Source organism: Trichogramma pretiosum, unplaced genomic scaffold (assembly GCF_000599845.2).
Source record: "Trichogramma pretiosum strain Unisexual culture from Peru unplaced genomic scaffold, Tpre_2.0 scaffold4, whole genome shotgun sequence".
Lineage (NCBI taxonomy): Eukaryota > Metazoa > Arthropoda > Insecta > Hymenoptera > Trichogrammatidae > Trichogramma > Trichogramma pretiosum.
Genome location: NW_019641688.1, coordinates 1,247,614 through 1,263,992, shown reverse-complemented (window position 1 = coordinate 1,263,992; position 16,379 = coordinate 1,247,614). Strand labels below are relative to the sequence as shown.

Genomic DNA, 16,379 nt, shown 5'->3' with positions numbered 1-16,379 from the left:
GCGCCTGCAAATAAAAGCTCTCTCTCTATATAATATAAATATAAAATATACACTGTCTCGCAAGGGAATTTGTGCATAAGGGTTGCGAGGATAATAATTTATCCTCGGATCACACGATCGACTTGATTTTTCTAACTCATATTATTCTCATCACAAGTATTACGTGCCTCGAGCGAAAAAAATGAAGAAAAAGTACAATCGCTCGTTCAATTTTTCGTTAATTAATTGAAAAATCAAATTGTTTGAGTCAGCCTGGTTTCAGTACATTATTCAAAAACACGGTTAGTCAAGCGTGGTAATATAATTTGAATTATGCACACTCGCCCGACAAGTGCACTCCTGAAATTCATTTATCGGTTTACGCATATCACTGTGAAAATTATTCATAAGTTTCAAATACTTTCAATGGACGTTTGGGAAATATTTAAATAGGCAAACTCTTAAAAACCAGTGATTTTCATGTAAGAAATGAAGTATTAATATTAAAATTAAAGTATAAGTAAAAACTTGACTACCGCTGTTATTTTATGAAATTTCATTAAAACACTCGCATCAAAAGCAATGCAAAATACTTATAAAAAAGTATGGTGTCCTCGTATGTTATATATTTTTCAGGTATATAGCAGTTCATAAGTTACCGCTAGGTGGCTATAGCCAAACCCAAAAGAGAAAGGCAAAGTTTTAGCATTTTAAGAGCGATTTTCTATTTTATCTTATATCGTTGGAGGATTTCAAAAATGACATTGAGTTGTCACAAGATGTTTCGTCAAAAGATTATTCGTCTGAAACCGGTTTTAACCCTTAGCTCAGGTCAATTGATAATGTTAGTTCGATTTTAAAGTACATTAACGATTTGAGAGAGAAATCTAAACACGGCTATTCCTACGGCCTCTTGTTGCTCCTCGCGTAAAAGTACTTGAATGTAGATAGGGGAAAAATTAATGCATTATTTCGATGGGAAATTGCTTCAAATTTCTGATGGTTTTTTAATAATTTTTGCTTATATTTTGATGACTAAGTGCTACTGCACCTATTGATTTTATTTAAAAACAAATGAAACATTGTTTTTAATAAATTATAATTTCGGTAGATCGTATTGAATTTAAAATTCTGTATTTTAATCTTCAAACTAAGAATATCGTAATTGATCTAATTTTAAAAAATTCTCCCAGCATTTTACATGAATTTTCAAGTAGAAAATGTTTGCAGTGATTATGTGAATGAATTTTTTCGAGAGTTCAAACGAAGCAAATGCTATTAATTCATGAGGGTATATCGCTATATACAGACAGCGATAGCGCGCACCTAATCAAGCCGGGATTATAAAAAGATCTCCTAATTATACTGCAGTCGAGTTGTGCGTCCTTATACGCACACACACACACACACACACACATATATATATTTTTCGTTAAGGTCAGAAAAGCTTATCACGTAAGTATGAGAAAGCCTCTACTTCTCCGTTACGAGGCAATTCTCTCTCTCTTGTTGCTCCTCGCGTTGTTTGTAAGCCACCAGGAGTACATCCTGCGCCTCTTTTTCTCTCTCAGCTGGGGGTGTATTTTATAAATGTTCACTCAGGAGTCTTACCAAACCTTCATCACTGATGTACTACAAAAGAGAGAGAAGGCGAGCGAGCAACCGAGAGCGTCCAGTTTTCCTCCCTTTCGTAGCTCATTTGCTCTTCTCTCTCTCTCTCTCTCTCTCTCTTCTTTGCTCTTTCTCATATACAATGTACGTACATATACAATGGCTATTTTTACGGCACAAGAGTATTGTTTTTCTCTTCTTTATAAGCTCCAAGCTGTTGTTGCTGCTGCTGTTGCTGCTGCGAGTAAATTCTTTATACGAGCGTAGAGTATAACGAAAGAGTCATCGGAGCGTTCAACGTGTAATCGCCAGCTTGGTTATTACACGCAACATCAATCACCATATCGGGGTCCGATCGTGAAAAGTGTACAGGTATATTGGTGAAAGCTTTGAGCGCCCATAAGCACTGGACACGTAGGACATAATATCATATCGTGCTTGCGGGCGCGCGCGGGAGATATTATACATAAAGGAAAAAAGAAAAGTTAAACGAACGAACTATACGTCGTGGAAACTTTCCGCGCCGTAGATATAAAATGTTTGCGCGTGCGTCGCTGGTACGCGCGAGTATGTGTGGGTGTGCGAACGAATCCGTGGAAATTAATTAAGTAAGCAATAAGCGAGCTTCGCAGAGCGTGCAGGAGCTCTGGTCGGCAGCTCTCTCTCTCTCTCTCGTTTATATCATACGGCATAAAGGGAGTATTCGACACGCTGCACTGCTACTGCTGTGTGTGTGTTGCATGCTTTCACGTATCTATTCCCCATTGTGCACAAGGCCATTTAATTAGATTCTCTACGCCACTACCAGTAAGCGCGCAGTGTCATCAGCCGTACTCGCATACACGCGCACACAGGCACTCGCATACTTATACGCAGACCTGCAGCAGCAGCAACACCAGCAACATAGACAGAGAGGGAGAGAGAGCCCCGCTCGCAAAGAGAGCCACGCCACTGTAGCAGCGCGTATGTCGAGCAGCAGCGCGCAGCAGAGCTTCTAGCTCCCAAGAGACGTATACGGAAGATAAACAATAGAGAAATGCTACTACTCTGCTCTTGAGACGCTGAAACGCTCGCCCGCGCGCACTACTGCCGCTGTTGCTGTTGCAAGCTCTAGAGGCACAAGGCCATACCACTGCAGCATCGAGAGCTTTTCTCTCCTCGGAGTGGTGTAGCGAGCCACCAGCTACTACTATACCTTTATGCGCGCGAAATATCTATATTTCTATATACTAATACATGACAGTGGTGTGACGAACGAGCCGTGACACTTTCCATCTCGCTCGGGTGTTTTGCCGACGCAAATCTCGGCAGCTCGGAGTCGATAGATATCCCTCCACCTCTCCACTTACTTCTCTCTTTCTCATTGTCTCGTGGAGTCTAAATAGATATGTAGTGTTACTATACCTGACTTGATGCCTAGCTTATATGAACGTTGATTTTTTCATATCCGTACGTACAAGAAATCACTTTCTATCATGCGGTTCGACATTCCCCGCGGGGACCGCAAAACAGTCAAACAGTGTGCAGTCGTGCACGCTCGTACGGTAATCGCGCGAGAATTTCTAATTATAGCCGACTTCCGACGCGTTAACGCGTAGAGAATCCCTGAAAATTTAATTCCATACAAGCGCGCGAGGTGTGCGCAGAAGAGCTCGATTTTTTAATAAATATATGTGTGCCGAGACATAATGTAAACAAACAGCCTATGTATAAGCTGATTTATATACATAATACATAATCGAGTCGCAAGCCTGGCTGCACAAGCTTTGCACGATGCAACGTTTGCAACGCGTCGGTTGTGTTGTATATCGATTTATTTATTTATTGTTATTATTTAATGAGATCGATCGGATTTCCCTATGCAAACCCACGTATGTAATGAAGTAATTGAAGACTTCGTTACATGCATTATAAATGCGCTCAGGATGTATAGTTACCCAGCCGAGAGGCTTCTTTGACATCATTATACCTATACACGAAGCAGCAGCAGCATCAGCAGCAGCTCGTAATTGGATATGATACCGGATTCGACCAAAAAAAAAATTAAATCGAATAAGAAAAAAGAGAATAAATGTACGGAAAAAATCATCGGCAACGTGAATCAACGCGTTGATGTAATGCGATCGTTGCGAGATGCATCCTCTGTATACAGCAACCTGTGTACAGGGCTTGAGTTAATTACATCGATCTATAATGCAGCTCACTACCTGGCTATCAAATTCACGATTAATATGCAGCGAGACCGATCGAGATAATTTAGTCCGAAGGCACGACATAGCTTGAGAATACAAACGTTGAATTTCAAGACAATTTGACCACATAGTACAACAGTTGATATATTTTATTTTCTCACTCGAATCTCGCAGTAGAGACCAAACTGGTATAAATGCTCAATATTTAATGTATAATGTATACACTTTTTTTCTACTACAATGTTTGGACTGTAAATATTAATTTGCGTGAATTTCATAAACACACTTTGTACAGTGTTTTTTTCATTTTCAAAATTATATTTCGAAAACCTTGCTCTGACTTATACAGTTATTTTGACTTAGTAACTTGCAGATTTACAGAAAAAAGTTACACGCCATCTATGGGTCAAGTTTTAAAGAGGTATTGTCGTAATTATAACTGGATTAAAGTGTTCAAATAAAATACTCTTCTTGTCGGCAACTTAATTTTAACAGAAAATCACTAAAAACAAGCTAATTAAACAAGCTTATTGCATGTAATATATTTTTAAACCTTTAAAATGGTAGTTACGGTCGTTAGGCCATTATTAATGTCGAACACTTCTACTAGGAATTCTTTTCCTTTTTTATGTTAAATCTAAGGACAATACCTCATTTTTTCAGTGAATAAATAATACAACAGTCAAACAAAAAAAATTTTTAGATTTATTTTCCCTTTTTGATCATTAGAATTTCAAGGATCGTCCGAATTTCATTATCACTGTACCACTTGCAACAACGCACGAGCTTTATCCAATTTATGAAAAAAATCGCAGAAGCTTTTGGACGCAATCTCCACCAGTTAATTTCATTATTACGAGCCTCTCCCGTTATTTCATTATTTCTAAACGCAACTTTTTACGTAAATCCGATTTTCATAATCATGTTTGTGCAGGATTCAACGTACACAATACTACGTAAACACACTTATAGCTCGTGCGGAATACTCGAGGCTTTAGTACAGTTCATAACTCGAAACTTTTTTCTCAATATGCGTGCATGCCGAGTCGCTCGGCTCGCAAGCGGCTTAACAATTTATACCATTCCCAGAGCTAGCTTAGGGCACGCTGAAATAATCATTGCATTCAGTCGAACATTCCGATGCAGTAGCCCTCGGACTCGTGCGCGAGAGTGCAACACCTGCGAGATAATGTACGACTCGTGTTACTCTCCCTCTCGATCGGCTTTCGGCGCCCGCTCAGCGCGGGTATATATAGTGCATCCGAGCATCCGAGCGTCTGGCTCATTTCCAAGCGCATCGTAAAATCGTTTGTTACACAGCGTGTGTGCGCGTGAAAAAACGCATGCCCGCGTATGGATATAGCTGCTTTGTTTACGCGAGTGCGAGCTCTCTGCGAGCCACGCGCCGCGCGTATAAAACTGCCATTCCGGATAAAATCCATGTAGTTGGAGCGTGAGTTCGGCTGCCACTGCTGTTTTTTCTCTTTTTCTTTTTCTTACATCTCTCTCTTTCTTTATTGCGTGCATCGTGCAGCCATATGGCTAAAATGCACGGGCGTGCTCGCCCGATTTTTCTCTGCATGGCACTCATACGTACAACGCGAGCGCCACATGACTCTCGCTGAAAAAGGGACGAAAATTGTTTTTCTTTTACTTAGTCACGCGTGGTTTGCCGCGCATTATACCGTACACACGCCCGCCCCTTGATGTCGCTGAAAGACAGAGTATGCGACGCTAAACTGATTATTACTCTCTCGCACGTTGCTCTTCTCTTTTTTTTTTGCTCGTTCGGTGCATCGTTATAAATTGAGTGTTTACCTACGACGGAGTTTTGATATTGTTAGAGGAATCGCGAGGATAGACTGATGCGTGTAAGCTTTGTCGTGTACGAGCAACGAGCTACATTTAGACCACCGCGACTGCGTGGCATCTCTCATTATTTGCTATTCAACTCTGCTGCGCCACGCACTGCTCAATTTGCAAAGTAAAATTACAGTGCGTATACGAACAAAAAAAAACTGATCTTTGGGAACAAAGCCTTATGGGATGCATCATCAAAAGTACCAAAGTAAAAGTTCCGTGGTAGAAATGTTCAACATTTCATGGTTAGCTTTTGGCAAAGGAAAAATTTCTGCATAACGGGTTTAACATAATACACTCATCAGAAGTATAAAGATTATTTGATTCATACATTTTTTTTACTTTACCACATGCAGATTTACAAATAATAGTACTCGCCATCTAGTGGTAGAGGTTGAAAAGAGTATAATTAAAATTTGTGCGTACGCTGAGAAAAAAATTCATTGATTCAATGAAAATTTAATTAAACACAATCTTTTTTTTCTTTAGTTTCATGAAATTTTGGTAAAAACAACTAAATATTTTGTTGGATGAAATAAAAAAAGATTATTTCAATGAAATTATTTCATAGATTGTATTTAATTAAATTATCATTGAATCAATGAATTTTTTTTCTCAGTGTATAATTAAACTACATTTTTTGATACAATGCAAGTGTTATTTTCAGGCCCCTTAAAATGCATTAAATTTTAACAGATAATTGGTAAAAAAATCAGTTAATTGTCTACACGGTAATTGTACAAGTGATACGCTCATAATTAAAAATAAACGAAAATTGTTAAGAATTTTCTGTCAACAAACTATGCACCCCTCGCGGTTAAAACTGCATTCCTCGCTCGATTATTTGCCCGATTCCGAGCGCGAAGCTAAATTTTTACGCATCAAATCACCGCTGAAATGCTTCGTCGCGGCGTTTTATGCGGCGTGCTCTGATCGCGCGGCCCGGATTTAGCCTAATGAAGTCGTCTCGTAATTGGCCGAGCGATAAATTTTTCCCTCGTTCCAACCGGAAAAATTAGTAACTTAAGAGTTTTTTTCCCTCTCCTTTCTCTTTACTCTCCGCGTACGCTGGGATTAGGGTTTGGGAGTGGGATTTCAAAGCCCGCGCGTATAGAGCATAAATCGTACGGGGTTAGTGGGCTCCTTCTACCTCTGTTCGTTTTTTCTTGCCTCGTTCTTCGCACTCGAGGATCTCACCACCGAATTTATGCTTCGCTTATAATTGCGACGCGCGTATCGATGATCTTCCTAATTGGAAAAATAAATAAACGAATAGATAAGTGAAAGAAGCGCTCAAAAAATTGACAACAAGTTCATTATACAGTCGACTAGAAAATTGAACGTATCGCCCGCGGACGAGAACTTTGCTTCACTACTCTATATACTACTACGCTGCATCGCACTAATGAAGGACTTGATATTTACGAGCTGGTGTACTTTCGTTCTCGGGCTGGGAGCTTTTGTTTATAGCAGCTCGCCTGGCGGCCACGAAATCAAATAAAATTACCTTAATCAAGTTATACCATGCACGCGGCACAAAACAGTGCAGCCTTGTCTGCTGCCCATTCCGATCGAGTATAGCGAGGTCAAAAAGAGATATATAGGTAACGGGGCGAATTGACAAATCCAATTCGAGCTCGATATATGTACGTACGTATGTGCAATGCACTAATACTCGTGCGGCGTAATGTGTTGCATATATAAATGGTCGCTGCGCGTATACATATACCAGTGCATTTCGCCTATAGCTATATTTAGCCGAAAACTTGGAAGGTGCGGGGTGGGGTGGGAGAAAGTCGCCTAAACACAAAACCTGCAGTACACACGTGTACACGTGGTTCGTTGACTAACGAGCTGAAATTTCACAAATTTGCATAGGATAAAGAGGGAGCGAGCGCGAGGGTGGTAATACGATTTTGATGCTGCGCGCATAGCTAGGCTATACATATACCTGCGTTATTATTAAATGCACTTGCTCAAATGACGATGATGAATTATACGCGCGGGCCGCGATGAAATTTATGTGTGCGTGAGGCGCCGCATCAACGCGCCTACGACTCTCTCTCGCGTGCCAGGATACACACGCGCACTGGCGCTCGTTATTATATCGTGGGTGTATATGTAGCGAAACACTTGAGAATTTACACTGACTCAATTTACAGCAATACCGTCATCATCGTCATCGTCGTCGTTCTAATTAACCGCTCAAAGCGATACTCTCGCGCGCGTGTTGGCGCAAAACGAGAGAGTATATGCGTGGAAAAAAAAATTCTATTCGCGAATAGATTATACCGAGTAGGTGTGTGTGTGTGAGAGTGTATACGTAGCCGCTCAACGCATACATTATGTATACAGATACACAATCATAAATCCTGACGGAAAAAGGTCGTGTGTTCTCTTGCTACCGGCGCTGCTACTACTGCTCCTGCTACTGCCGCTGTCTCGCGACGTCGACGGAATACATATTATACGTATATCGTATACACTCATGGATGACATATCCTCGGCAATACGTTCACCATTTCAAGCTGTATTTTTGCCGCTTCCACGCTCATACACATACACAGACTTACGGGCACGCGCGTGTGTGTATAAGTAGAGCCCTCAAGTGTGCTCTGCCTGTGCGTCGTGTGTGCTTGAAAGAAATGAAATGTTTTCACTCTTCGAGCCAGCCAAGGACTGGTATATTTTCTCGGGGTCGACTTGTTTCTCTATCGATTATTTATTTGTTTATTTTTACGTATTTATTTATTTTTTCTTACTCTAACTTTTTGGGTCAGTAGAACAAGTTCGCAGATCATGATTTGGTAATGAAAATCGCGATTGAAATTTTCCTCACTTGATGTGTGTAATTAATAAATATCCATTGAAATCCTAAATAAGTTAGGAAACGCATGAACATAAAACATTTTGTCAGGTATTTTTTCATAGATATTTGTGGGTTTAAGAACAACAAAATCGCGTTTTTTTGTATATGACTACGTATCCCATGTTGATAATTGCCAACATCATTCAACGCTTTTTTCTGAGTCTTTTTTGAGTTTTGAAACATCGAATACTCGAAGTTAAATGAGCTAAGGTTCGATAAGCTCAATTAATTATTACACGAAATCGATCAACTTATTGGAAAAATGTTGTAGTATAAATGAGTTTTAAAATCGTTAAAAAAATAAGTAAATTTTTTCAGATTTATTTGTATCATTTTAAGATATAGGATAAGGACAAGATTTTTAAAAATTTTAAATGTTTTTAAAAAAAATACAACCAAGGCTTGTTATTATATAAGTTTATGTACTAAAGATGAAGTTTTTTACACTCATGACAAAACAGATAAGAGTTGAAAATACTCTAAAATATATTCAAAATTGTAAGATATTTGGGCCAAAAGTATTCAAACATTAAGATACTCTTATAAATGTACATCTATTAAGTTCAAATGTCTTGAGAATAAGCTTATTTTTCCACATGTTATTACAATCTTATAAATAATTAAATATGTATTGAATTTACGTGAACTTTCAGGTTATCGTTGCGACGAAATAATTTGTAACAAATTCCACATTCAAAGGGTTTTCTACGCATATGTACTGCATTTATATGAGATTTGATGTGATCCTTGAGTCTAAATGATTTCTGACATACATCACACTCATAAGGTTTGATACATTCATGCACTGAATTTATGTGAGATTTGAGGGTACTTTTTTGATTAAATGATATGTGTCAAATCTCACATTCCAACTTTTCGATACGATCATGAACTACATTAATGTGCTTATTGACGTAAGCTTTGGATGAAAATAATTTGTGACATATACCACAATCAAAGGCTTTGATCCGATCATGTACTGTATTTATGTGATTTTTGAGATTATACTTGCGGCTATGTGAATTACGACAAATGTCACATTCAAAGGATTTGCTCCGATTATGTACCTCATCTATGTGAGATTTGAGGCTACTTTTTTGTCCAAATGATTTGTGACAAATATCACATTCAAAGAGTTTGCTACGATAATGTACAGTCATTCTATGTCTTTGCAGATGATACTTAGATCCGTATGATTTATGGCAAATATCACATTCAAAGGGTTTGCTCCGATTGTGTATTGTGTTCACATGACGTTGAAGGTGTGGTTTTTGACCAAATGATTTCTGACAAATATCGCATTCGAAGCGTTTAATCAGATTATGTTTAGTATTTATGTGATCTTTTAGAGTATATTTTAGTCCAAATGATTTATGGCAAATATCACATTCAAAGGGTTTGCTCCGAATGTGTACTGTATTTATATGTTTCTTGAGATTATCCTTGTAACCAAATGATTTGTGACAAATTCCACACTCGAAGGGTTTGCACCGATTGTGTACTGTGTTCACATGACGTTTGAGGTGTGGTTTTTGACCAAATGATTTGTGACAAATCTCACACTCGAAGGGTTTGATACGATGATGTACTGCATTTACATGAGTTCTGAGGTTATTTTTGCCGGAAAATGGTACATTATCAAATTTACATTTATACAGTCTGGTTCTTTCAAATATTGAATTTGTATGCTTTTCAAAACTTTCTTTTCTTTTATCAGTTTTCTGACAAGTTTTTCTTGTACATAATGATTTCTTTTGAACAGTTCTCTCAAAAAATTTTAGCATATTATTACGTTTAGGTGGATTCGAACAAAGATTAACATTTAATTGGCAATTACTATCATAATTGAATCCTTTTGTTATCAAAATTATTGGGCTCTTTTCATTAATATCTTTAATAGGATTTTTGTTTTTTATATTTACACTAGATTGAAAACTTTGATCCTCAGTTTTGCAGACAGTTGTCGATAGAAAAGACAGATCAAATTTTACGTATTTGCACTCAATATCTATGAATATTTTTTCATCTAACCTCTCCCGTAATACCACAGCATCGTTTACGTATTTTGTCTGAAATCAAAATTGTGAGATAGTTTCCAATAGCCAATCGAAGGAACATAATTCTTATAACTGAGCTTACCGATGATTTATGAAATGGTAATGTTTCCAAATTTTCGGCTTTGCAAGAATCCACCAAATCGGAAACGTAATTGTCACCTGCATTCGACCAAGTATCACTAGGCTCTTCCTTCACGCTAACAAAAAAATCGAACATAATAAGAAATTGCTCAAAAAATTATCTTGTCAGTACAACACGTAAAAATCATACCTAACTACGTAACTATTGTTTTCCATAACCTCCTTGGTTGTATGTACTCACTGAAATTTTGCACGATGTACACTAAGAAAATATTTGAGGTTAAACACTCCGAGTATCCAACACTGTATTTCGATTTCAGATAAATATAACCCGATAAAATATTTGAGGTTAAAGTATTCTCAGTAGCCAACGCCGTACCTCAATTACACCACAATTGCGATTTCATAATATCTATAGATGAAATATATAAATAAAAATACGATATAATAATTCAAGGATATAATTTTTAAACAATCAAGTCACTAAAGATTTCAATTTCTTACTGGCGAGTGAAAACAACAGTCGTATGTATTTTAACGTTGATCTAGCCACTGTGATAGCTCGCTTGCAAATCCCCCTCCTCCCTCTATCCTGACGCATGCATACACAGTTACAATGTGCATGCATGTCGCTTAAATTCTGATAAATTCTTCCAGTAAATTTTTCTACTAATATTCTAAAAGATGCTGATTTTATGCTTTAACTCAAGTTTGTATGAATAATTTTACAAACTATCAAGGCGAAAAATTTAAGGCTAAAATTTTGTTTAAAATTGTTGTCGTCAAACACATGAGGTGAACGCAAACATTGATAAATGCGTGAACTATGGAAATTTTGATACGTATATGTTATCTAAGATTACGCAAAAATTCAGTAAATTAAAATTTTAATTGTAACTTCTGTTGATTATCATTAAAAAATAAATATTTAACAATCATTCAAAAAATACGTGCATTTTTTTAGAATTTATTTTAATGAATGGATTTTTCCAAATTTGGTTCTAATATCCCAAATTCCTGATTATATTTCATAAAATTATGCAAAAATTCACATGTTATCTTTAACTCTGTTCTTTAGACAATATTTTTTTAATGATTTTATGGTTGTCGAGCAAAAATTAATGGTATTTGTGGATTGATTTAAGACTTGCCAAAAGTTACTATTTCAATGTAATTTTTTCGACTCTTATAGTAGATTTTTCTTTAACTATTTTTCCTTGATGTCCCCAACAAGAAAAAAGTTTTAAATGATTTTAAATGAGCCAATTATGGAATGTACTGAAGCATAAAAATAGCTGTAGAGACTAAATACCCATCAAAATTTCCATTTCTCACGCATATTTCTACATTTCCAGAATATCAAAGAACAACCTCGAAGGACTATTTAACGTTGAATTTTAATCGCGATTTTAACCCCGAATTAAAAGGATATTTTTATAGAATCACCTATGTATGTAATTATGTCGTCAAGCGTGTACTGTAAGAAGTACAATAATACAAATCTGCGAGCAGAATATCGTAGCGCAACTGTATTCACCTAGTACGTATACAAAACACGAATCTTATATCGATTGACCATCGTTTATATAGAATATAGTGCAGGATAATATAGAGTCGGAAAGTTGCCTCCGCACACAAGCGATCCTCTGCCGTGCGCCGCTCGAGTTTATATTTGCGATACACACGCGCACATGTACGTTATATATACCCAGACCGTAAACGTAAATCATGCTAAAACCGAATGCTCCTCTCGCTGCTACTGCTGCTGCGCTTTATATATGCCTCATGCAAAGGATCGCTCGAGTGTACCGATTGTATCGGTATAAATGTGCACGCATATATATAAAGTATATACGTTCAAGGTATAGGCGATCAGAGCTCTTATACATAAAGATGGATTGATTTTCTTGCCGCCAATAAACGAGCTTTACATCCTATATGGAAACTATTCGGCCCAAGGAAAAGTCATCGATTTCCAGATATTATCAATCTCTCTCCGAGAGTTCTCGTGTTCGGCCGTTCTTGATTTCGTTCCAATTCCTTCCAAACTTTTTTTTCTAATGCGTTTTTCGAGCGATCTTAAATGCCGATCGCGCGCGAGACTGAGCTTAATGTCCATCATATATTTGTACGATGTTCATGGGCCACGTGTGCAAAATCATCGTAAAACTTTGCAAATAATTAATCGATCGGGCTCGATATAAAATTTCACGAATTCGTTCATATAAATAGTCCTATGGTATCGTGTGTAATACATCTGAGAGTCTACTTTTACCGGCTGCTCCGTTTTCATATACTTTTCTTCGTTAAATCGATAAAGGGACGTGACTCGAGTCGCGGGTTATAACCGCCTCGATGAGTACACGTAGTGCCTTTATATACACCCCCGTACATACGGATGATTGTCTTTCCTCGAGAGCGTTAAAACGGCGAGACATATAATATATTGGCGAAATTTTTCTCTCTTCGCTCTCAAGATCACCTTCGTCGATTGGTGTACGAGGCGTTAGCGAAACGATAAAAAAAAGCGCACGTATAGTGAGAAACTTCGAAACTAATCGACGGGTTTGTGAAAATCAAATGGATCGTGATGATACGTCTACCAGATACTATGATTGCCGAAACTTCGACATTGTTTAAAAAACATACGAACAAACAAAACGAAAAAAGGGAAAAATTCAATTTCGCTCTGTAGCTATTCAAAAAGTTCATTGGTGCACGCGTTGCGAAGAAACTCGATACGATCGGGCACGGAGCGCGTGCAATCGACTATATAGCATCGAATTCGTTCGCGATCGCAATTCGTTTGACCGGGAAAAACAATATTTAGCATACCATACGCGCGTGCACTCGTGACTTTGACAATTACATCGAATCGCAAAGATTTCTCTTTGGTATTTGCGCCCAGTTATAAATGCATCTATACGATAAAATTTAATTTTACCTCCTCTTCCCTCGGTGACGGTTTGCAGTTCCAACGAGCGATCATCGCGAGTCGCGCGTATGATGCAATTTTTTTCATTATTCGCTGCACGTGCATCCACGACGCGCGCGCGACCAAAAAACTTTGCCACGGTTCAAGCGTGGGGAGAGGTGTTATTTTTTTTCTTGCCCCGCGTCGGACCTAATAGTTTTATTAATCCACTTAAAGCTCGGGCATCGTGCGGAGTCTCCTAAAGTGTATAATACGGACTGTTGCTCGAGCTTCCGGAAGGAAAAACTTTCCTCGCGTTCGCTTCTCTCTCTGTATTATATATATGGTATAGCCGTTGCGCAGTATATATAGCTCGCTATATGGGAGAACTTTTGCCTGCTCCTCCTCCTCCTCCTCCTCCTCCTCCGCCTCCAACGCGCTGTATTATATACACAATAACGCGCACAAATCATCGAGTTATGCGCGCGATGGTTGCTACACGCAGGCGAGAGTTTATATATATTATAAGGCGCGAGTCTCGGCGCGCAACTAGTCCTTCCCAGACCCCTTTGTGTGTGTGCATTATTATGACTACGCGCGAAAACGTGCTGAGCCATTGTTGCGCCGTCGTTATTATTATTATTGTTACACTGTGACTCGTTTAATAAATGCCGCGTGCCACCTCCAAGAGCTTGCGCGAGCTTTCAAATTCTATTGTCAGTTTTGCCGCTGCTACACTTACCGAACAGCGGCGCGCGGCTGTAAGGTATACATTTTGTTTCGAGTAGTCGAGCTTTAATTTCTCGAGCGCTTGGTATATATGTAATATAATTGACACGCGACGCGCGTGCCCCAGTGGATTAGCGTGCAAATAAGGCAGTGGCCGGCTTAATTATGAAATCGTAGACATTGTTTAACGCTTCCGGCCTCTTTTGCCCGTTCGCTGGGATTTGAGTACAGTTTTTTTTTATCGTCTTTACTTTAACTCCTACAATTATTATCGAAGCACGAGATCTCGTACTTTCTCTCTCGAGTGTGTTTGTGTACGAGTGCTTTCTTTTTTGCGTGTACAGCTCTCGAGTGGCTGGACAATTTGTTTGTAAAACTTAATAACGTCATTGCGATTTTTTAGCCCCGGCTCGTAGTACAGCCGAGACCATAAATATACGTGACTCGCACCGGCTTATATCGTGTGTATGCGCGCCACGAGCATAAAAATGGAAAAAAAGTTGCTGGAAAGAAAGAGAGGGGGAGTGGAAGCACGTGAATGTGTGTACACCGTGACGTTGCCGCCTCGTGCGGAAGCAAAATGAAATATACTTTTCGCGTGGTTTTCCACTAATCTTTTTCTTTCTCTACTGCGCTTGCAGGCCGCAAAATAAGATATTTGCTTTACCAAGAAATAAACAAAAAAGAAGCGAGTATGAGAAAAGGACGGCAGACATAAAAGTGCACCACGACCACCACCATCGCCGCTACAGCTCGTGATCTCTTAAATTGCCCCGTGCGCTTACTGCACACGGTTTACTCGTGAATCTTCGGACCAACTTTTTCCCTCCTCTCTCTCCTCCGCCTCAATTTCTTTACCCAAGCTGGGCGGAATATGAGAGAATGCTTAAAGTACCATATTTCTGCCAGGACAACAACGCTGCTCATTACCGCGTGCCTAAAATTCTCGCAAGGACTCGGGGAACGGGCCGCCCTTCATAATTTCTCGTTACAAACGGCCGGCGAGAGAAATTTTAATAGCGATTTCATAATTGTTGTCTGCGCTCCTAACGCAGACCTCCTTATACATGCCCCAGTAGCAGAACTTCATTACAAAAAGGACGAATCGCGCCCAGTCCGCAGCGCGCAGACTACTAATATGCGCGCCACGTATATAGCCTTGTCTTTCTCTCGGCTTTATAACTGGCGGAAGAGAGAGAGAGAAGCGAGAGAGACTCGTCGAGCGCCGCAGTAGATAAGGTCGACGTCTAGTCAGACGAGCTAACTTTTCTCCGATCTGCTCGAGCGAAAGAAATCTATATAGACAGAAGCAGAGAAAGAGAGCGAGAGAGGCAGATTGAGCTCGCTCGCTCATTCTCGAGGGGGGTGACGACTACGACGACGAAGGGTGAGCGGCAAAAGAAGCGAAGGCATTTGATATAACGTCGTTAGCGAAAACAATCAGAGAAAGGAGAGCGAGACGCCGAAGCGAAGCAGCTCGTGCTGCTACTGCTGCTGCTGCTACTGTGCGGCAATTTTAATAGTAGCTCACAAGCGCGCACGGCCCTGAGCGAACGAGGAAAATCGATTTTCGACACCTAGTCTCGCAGGAGAGCGAAACGAATGAAAAGCAGCTGCCAAAAATAAAAGAGCTACATTGAACTTATCGGTACATATATATATATAGCGTACCGGGGGCGCGCGGTGTGTTGAGTTATAAAGCTCTCGTGGGAGTTTTGCTTTGATTCCGAGACATGCCTTTTTACTCGACTCGCGAGCAGCAGCAGCAGCAGCAGTAGCTTTGCATATGTATTGTAATAAAGTGTACTCGAGTAGTCTCTCTCTCTCTCTGCACTACGCGCGTGGCAGTGTCGATTCGCCGCGCCGTGGAGGAAATCGATACCTTTACCGAATACGAGTACACGCGCGCGCGTCCGAGCTTATATACATATCCGACCGATTGATAAAGTATATACACGAGCGGGCGGGCGAAACGACCAATTGTATTGTAATTTATTCTCTTTGGCGTGCACGTACATTTGAGCTCGCGATACTATGGTACTATATATCGAATTACAATTCAATAAGTGCTCGTGCACGCTCGTTTC

At 39.4% G+C, this 16,379-nt stretch overlaps 2 protein-coding genes across 5 annotated transcripts in view; one reads left to right on the top strand and one right to left on the bottom strand.

The window, feature by feature from the left end:
- The window catches only part of LOC106656247 (calcitonin gene-related peptide type 1 receptor-like), a 140,629-nt gene that overhangs the window by 17,540 nt on the left and 106,710 nt on the right, over positions 1-16,379 (top strand). The window lies entirely within an intron of this gene.
- On the bottom strand, positions 9,167-11,210 carry LOC106656249 (zinc finger protein OZF-like). The gene is made up of 4 exons (XM_014377078.1): positions 11,154-11,210; positions 10,840-11,061; positions 10,651-10,765; positions 9,167-10,580 (listed from the first exon to the last, which is right to left on the bottom strand). The coding sequence occupies exons 2-4, from the start codon at positions 10,863-10,865 to the stop codon at positions 9,366-9,368; spliced, it is 1,356 nt and encodes a 451-aa protein (XP_014232564.1). The 5' UTR covers positions 10,866-11,061; positions 11,154-11,210; the 3' UTR covers positions 9,167-9,365.